This window comes from Chaetodon auriga, chromosome 6, assembly GCF_051107435.1.
Source record: "Chaetodon auriga isolate fChaAug3 chromosome 6, fChaAug3.hap1, whole genome shotgun sequence".
Classification (NCBI taxonomy): Eukaryota; Metazoa; Chordata; class Actinopteri; order Chaetodontiformes; family Chaetodontidae; genus Chaetodon; species Chaetodon auriga.
Window position 1 is genome coordinate 3,261,392 of NC_135079.1, and position 6,816 is coordinate 3,268,207.

Sequence of the window (6,816 nt, forward strand, 5' to 3'; positions counted from 1 at the left end):
ACCTACAGTCTGAAGCTAATCAGACCTCCTGGGTCTGGACAGGCATATTAAATCAACAGGTCATCAATTAAAAGCCTTTGTGTGACTTTACAGTCGACTGCGAGACACAGAAGGCGCTAAAAACACAACCGGTGGAAATGCTCCTTTTGTTTACTGTGCAAACGCATTTAGTTTTGGTGTGGAGGCCATTGAGGAGGCCGACGGGAAGCAATCAGCGCCCCCGGTGACTGTGCATGGGCCGCGTTAAAAGGGCGTGAAGGACGCGGACATGCCGGAGACACGATGGGAAGCGATGCCAACGCTTCGGACCGCAGAGTGAACGCAGACACACCTGTGTTCTCTGTTCGTGTGCAGGACGTGTCCTCGTGAAGAAAGAACTGGGCTACAGAAATCCTGGAATATTACAGGGATTTTATTTATAGCCACTAAATGTAAATATCACAGACATCAGCTGCACATGTCAGGATGAAAAGATAATCTTTCCACAGCCTGCAGTTGAACAGGAATACTCTGGTTTGTCTAGTTAGTGTGTGAGAGAGAGAAAGAGAGGGTGACACACTGATATACCACCGCCCACACAAACGACCCTCTTCAGTCCACTGAAGGCTGCACAGCCAGAAATATCTGCGCTCACAATGTCTCAGAGCGGTATTATTCAGCTGTGTTTATTTCAGATGCTGCAGATTAAAAAGCAGCACAGAAACATCTGAAACAGACACCGAAAATAAAACCCGAGCAGCGTCTTCGTAAGACTCTCCTGCTGTTTGTTGTTTTTTACCTTAATATTTAGAGGCTGGTTGGACTTGAAACGAGCACCAGCGTTCTCCTCTTAGTTCAGGATGCTCTGGCGCGTTCTGCGTAAAAGCTCACTGAGCGTCTGGCAGGTTTGTGCAGCTACTGAAACACACAGCGCGGAACCCAAAGCCAGTTTCTCATCACAACATAAAGCTACAGGAGCCAGTGACAAGAGGGTATAATAGAGATGTCGTCAAAGGAAGGACGTCCCACTGAGAGGCCGTTGAAGCTGAAGGCCTCCGTTGTTGCCAGGCTGACCTCTGACCCTCCAGGAGGTTTTTATTCAGTCACAATCAGACTTTCAATCCAATGTTTTTATTTATTTATTAAGACAAGACTGAACTATTCCACATTTGGAGCTGATGTTTAATGTTTTATCTGGAGTTTATTGTGAGTTTACATTTTCTTTAAGTTGCAAAAGTCTAAAGTTGAACTTTGTGAAAGTTCAGACAGACTGAAGCCTGTGAAGCACATTATCTTCAGCCTGTATTATTATGGCCTCACAGCTCTTCTGCTCCTCTTTAACCTTCTCTCTCTCTCTCAGTCTGAGTAAAGGCCACTCTCCCTCCCTCCCTCTCTTCCTTCCTTCTCCCCGCAGTTCTTCTGTTTGTTTGCACTCACTTGATCCGGAGCGGAAATTCCTCTCCGTTTTTGTGAATGACAAACTCATTAACAATTCATCAACACGGGCCGCTCCATCCGGCCCCCGTTTCCAAGGCGACCGCGGCTGGGGCTTCTCTGATTGGCCGCTCGGCATAATGTATCCAATGAAACGCCTCCCGTTTGTAGCCATTCAGCAGCCTGGCGCCGCAGAGAGCACATCGAGCCAGAGCCCGCAGAGCGTCTATTCACAGCGCAGACAGCGGGGGACAGGCGGCATCCGCGCACACCAATATACGTGCGTAACCCGCATGGTTCAGATCCAGAGGCACCCTCTACCCAACCGTCCTGTTCTGGATCTCTAGAAAGGAGGCTAGAGGAGGAAGAGGAGCTGAACTCGGAGCAGTGGAGTTATATAAGAGCAGCGGAAGCGTCAGCCGCGTCGCAGGGCCGGTGTGACTCATTGATAAATACACGGGCTCTCCGGCCAGATGCATGAATGACAGCCAGTGTGAGCAGCCGGGAAATCTGTGAAGGAGACGCGTTTTGACTGGTGCGCCTCGTCCCGCAGCGCATTGCAGGAGGCTCGGAGTGAGAGCTGATTTCTCTGATTTTTCACTTTTCTCGTATTTTTTTTGCCCTCAGACGCTTTTGTGACTGCGGGCCCTCCGAGCAGCGGACTAAAAGGAGATCCCAGACAGATTTTTTTGGTTGCTCGCCTCCTTCTCGCTGCAGCCAGAAAACCTCCGGCTCTCCAGACCTCGCTTCTTTCAAATCTTTCATTTTTTGACTCCTGCCTATAAATGCTTGACAAGCTCAAGCCCGTCGTCCAGCTCGACTCGGTTATGGCGATCAGCAAGACGGTGGGCTGGCTCCGGGAGCAGCTGGAGACGCGCAGGGACGGCCTGCTTGTGATGGACTGCCGGGCCCAGGAGCTCTACGAGTCGTCGCACGTCGAGACGGCGATCAACGTGGCCATACCGAGCCTCATGCTCCGCCGGCTCAAGAAGGGCAACCTGCCCGTGCGGTCGCTGCTCTCCGACGGCGAGGACCGGGAGAAGTTCGTGCGCCGATGCAAGACCGACACCATCGTGCTGTACGACGAGTACAGCCGGGAGTGGAACGAGAACGTGGACGGGGGCTCCGTGCTGGGTTTGCTGTTGAGGAGGATGAAGGACGAAGGCTACAAGGCCTATTATCTGGAGGGTGAGTGCGGTTCATTCACATTTTAGGGCCCCGCGGCCGCCGCTGTTCATTCACAGCCGCAGATTATTGCGCAGGGACGGAAGGAGGCGCTTTAGCTGGCGTTTCATGTGAAATCCTATTCATAAGCAGCTGCGCCTTCGCATGTTTACAGCGCAAATATAATCAAGCAATTCTTCCTGAATGGGTAGACTATTAACCCACTAAAAAACGCATTATGTGGAGCTGTAATCAGTCTGGCTTTCAGGAAGGGAAAGTGACAGAGTGTGAATCACAGGTTAAGATGAATATTTCTGGCAGTCTTGCGCTCACACAGCGGCCGTGTATTCACTGGATTTTTGTGACATCTTCCAGGTGGCTTCAGTAAATTCCAGGCCGAGTATCCGGCTCTGTGCGAGACCAACCTGGACGGCTCCTCCAACAGCAGCTCCCCCACCGCCCAGGTGCTGGGCCTCGGCGGGCTGCGCATCAGCTCCGACTCCTCGGACATCGAGTCGGACATTGACCGGGACCCGAGCAGCGCCACAGACTCGGACGGCAGCCCGCTGTCCAACCCGCAGCCCTCCTTCCCGGTGGAGATCCTGCCGCACCTCTACCTGGGCTGCGCCAAGGACTCCACCAACCTGGACGTGCTGGAGGAGTACGGCATCAAGTACATCCTCAACGTGACTCCCAACCTGCCCAACCTCTTTGAGAACGCGGGGGAGTTTAAGTACAAGCAGATCCCGATCTCGGATCACTGGAGCCAGAATCTCTCTCAGTTCTTCCCCGAGGCCATCAGCTTCATTGGTAAGTCATCCTGCAGAGCTGATAACACGCTGCTGCTCCTCTTTCTGCAGAGTCTTCACCTCAGGAGGCCTCTGGGTTGTTTACATGTTCATTTACTGTCAGGGCTGCTAATAATCAATACTTTTTTTTATTATAGCTTAAACTGCAAATGGTTGTATTTGAGTCATTCATCCATAAAACGTGCAGAGGGACTCTTCAAATTGCTTTTTTGTCTGACCGACAGCCCAAAACTCAAACATTTGAGTCCTATAAAAGAGAAAAGCAGCACATCCTCACGCCTGTAAAGCAGGAAGCAGCTTGTCGGCTGATTATTCCACTAATCATTTCACCACTCTTCACTTAATCCCTCACTGCAAGTTTTTTGAATGCATGCAGACAAATTGGAGGGGCAGAACCAGATAACCGGGGACATAATCTTATTAATGTGATATGTCTTATCGCTGCCAAGACGTTCTTATGTTCTTATTGTGCAATTGAGATTAGATGAGGTGTCCCTGGCTGTGATCTTATCAGTCAATCAGGCAGGGACACACAGAGCGGGCAGATTAAGGCCATTGTGTTGAGGCAGAGGAATACAAGTCCGCCTCTAATGGTGCACAGGCTAAAATGCACTCTGCACAAAGGATTTGACTTCAATGGAATACATCCTGGCCTATCTCTTGTCCCGGGGCTTGTGTAATTGCAGCACAAAGGGCGACGTTGAAACAGGAGAATGGGGAGAGTGAACAAGGGGAGGGCGGTAATTCGAGCGCAACAGGAAGGAAGTGGCATTGAAAGTAATCTAGGACATGGCATTGCCCCCCTCCTTCCTCCCTCCACATTACAAAAGGAGCCATTTACAGGCCCTGTTGACATCCTGTTCGCCTTGACAGGGTGCCCTCATGACTCCTACGTTTACACGCCCAAATGGCACCATTGTCGGAGTAACCCTGGCGAGCGGAAGAATGGTTTAATAGACCGTAATAGTCAATTTCCCAGCCGGCTACTCGAGGCCAAAAAACGAAAGAATGTGGGCTCTGTTTATGTGCGCTCCCGCCGCAGCCCCTGTTTGTTGACTGACACGCCTGGGAGATAGCCGGGATAATAACTTCCGCCGCTCTCCCTCTCTGGACCCGCTCCAGCTTCCAGCACAGCTTGACTTAAATGTCACAGATGTTTATCGCAGGTTTTGTTCTGTCTGTGCAGAAGGGGGTTTGTAGAAGGACTAGTGCGTCTGAAAGGTTCAAATAATGCCTCTTAAAACTGCTGAACATGCCAGATATTCGCTGTTTCACTGAGGAGCTGCCACTTTTCTTTTCTGTATCATGATACAATGAATATTTGGGGGGTTTTGGACTCTTGGTTGGACAAAACGAAGGTACCACCATGGATTTCCTGACATTTAATTGGCTAAATATTTAACCAGCGGGTCATAAAACTTTTAATCTGGAATGAAAAAGCGCTTTTTGCAGCCTTTTAAACACTTTTCTGTGTCGCTCTAAATCCACGGTGCACTTCTTGAACATTTCCACCCTCTTCTCTTTCTGCCAGATGAGGCTCGGGGCCAGAAGTGCGGCGTCCTGGTCCACTGCCTGGCCGGCATCAGTCGCTCAGTCACTGTAACGGTGGCCTACCTGATGCAGAAGCTCAACCTGTCCATGAACGACGCCTACGACATCGTCAAGATGAAAAAGTCCAACATCTCACCCAACTTCAACTTCATGGGCCAGCTCCTGGACTTTGAGCGCACGCTGGGCCTGAAGAGCCCGTGCGACAACCGCATCGCAGCGCCCAGCCAGCCGCTGTACTTCACCACCCCGACCAACCACAACGTCTTCCAGCTGGACCCCCTGGAGTCCACGTGAGGGCCGCTGCACCGCACATCTCCTCGCTGGAGGTTTCATGGGCCTCCTGTTGGAAACGCTGCAGAAAGTTTCTTTTTTCCGTCGTCTGCCGTGGGACCGGGCTCTAGACGTTATTGATACAGCTGGTTTGAGGCGACTGCTGCTGAACGTGGTTACTGGAGGGCCAAAGCTGTCTGGCCAAGACGCAGCTGCTGTTGACTGAATGAGAAGAGACAGAGACAGAAAGGAGAGTCATTTAAAGAGTGCAGATACTTTCTTCAACCCTATATCACTGTCGGACTCCTGAGGTCTTTTCTCTCTTTTTGTCGTTGTGTCTGAGGAAACGGCTGTACGTTATGCTTCAAAGCTCCTGGGCTGGTGTGCCAAAGAGACGTGATTGTTCAAACTGGACAGATCTGAAAACGAAACCCTTTTTTTATGTTTGTTTTGGGGTCTCGCACTGGTTCCCCCAAGACGTCAGGGAGCGTCGTCTCCTTTGTCTTCTGTGAAGACTTGCCTGTGTGGGGTTGAAGCACCCCAGCTTTAAAAGGCACACCATATACCGAACTCGATTTTACATTTGTGGAGTCTTTTCAAACATTTATACATTGTGTATATATCTTAATATAAAGACAATACAGTAAAAGCCTTGCTCTAGTATATCCCCTTTGCAACAAGTGGGTACTGAAGATTCTCTTTGTTTCATATTCTACTTTTATCTAAGTAAACAAATTGCATATTGATCAGTATGTTTAAGTTGATTATGCCAAAAATCAAGTAGGCTTTCTAAGAATTGTGCAAAAACGTGTACATGTGTAATATATTTGATAATCGCTTTACGTGTGAATACAGCCGACGGGCCTTGTTTGCACCCACCCTCTCACAAATCAAAGTCACCTTGGTTGTTTGCCTTACTTTTGCGCTCAGAGGGTTTTATTGCGCATTAGCCTTCAGAGAAATTCACCATTTTTCTCAACTCTGCAGCATCCCAGAGGTTTTTTTTTTAATTTATCACAAGAAAGAGTCAACCAAACCTTGAGCAGTTTTTCAACGACAGTGAACGCATGCTTGAGTCAGGATGGCCCAACATGCGTTGTCTGGATCTCTGAAGGTTAATGTGAGAAATCCTGATCTGTGCACAAGGGTTTAAAGTCATGTGGACAAAGTAGGAGGCTTTGCTCCCCTCGCCTCTTCAGGGAAAACTCTGTGAAATGCAGTTTTTATTTGTCAAGATGAGAGAAAACGTGTTGCCCCCTCCACAGAGAAGGCCTCTTTCCAGAGGACGCTTGGTAACCTCTGCCAACCCGCTCCACACTCCTCTCTTACGAATGTAAAGAAAAGATAAGTTATTAATAAATTGCTATTTTGTCTACACTTTGTGCTCTCCATGCCTGTTCTTCCATTGACACACTTGTTGGTTGTTGGTGTTTGGTCTGCGTCCACAGTAACACGTTTATGTAAGTGTCTCCTCACCCGCAGTACAGTTGAGTGTTAACCAGCAGGCCGAGTCACGACAACAAAAACATTCGCCATGAATCACGGAGCTGTTCACCAAGCTCTCGCTATTCATTAACTACGGCACTCGACACATGTCCTAAAGTTTCCA

At 49.4% G+C, this 6,816-nt stretch overlaps 1 protein-coding gene across 1 annotated transcript; it reads left to right on the top strand.

The window, feature by feature from the left end:
• Nucleotides 1-2,198: 2,198 nt before the first annotated feature.
• On the top strand, nt 2,199-6,584 carry dusp6 (dual specificity phosphatase 6). The gene is made up of 3 exons (XM_076732338.1): nt 2,199-2,601; nt 2,953-3,387; nt 4,918-6,584. Exons 1-3 carry the CDS (start codon nt 2,199-2,201, stop codon nt 5,229-5,231), a joined length of 1,152 nt encoding a protein of 383 aa, XP_076588453.1. The 3' UTR covers nt 5,232-6,584.
• Nucleotides 6,585-6,816: the final 232 nt, after the last annotated feature.

Coding starts and splice junctions, on each gene's coding strand:
- dusp6 (XM_076732338.1), top strand. CDS start 2,199: ATGCTTGACAAGCTCAAGCCCGTCGTCCAGCTCGACTCGGTTATGGCG. Junction 2,602..2,952: donor CAAGGCCTATTATCTGGAGG/GTGAGTGCGGTT, acceptor GACATCTTCCAG/GTGGCTTCAGTAAATTCCAG. Junction 3,388..4,917: donor CGAGGCCATCAGCTTCATTG/GTAAGTCATCCT, acceptor TCTTTCTGCCAG/ATGAGGCTCGGGGCCAGAAG.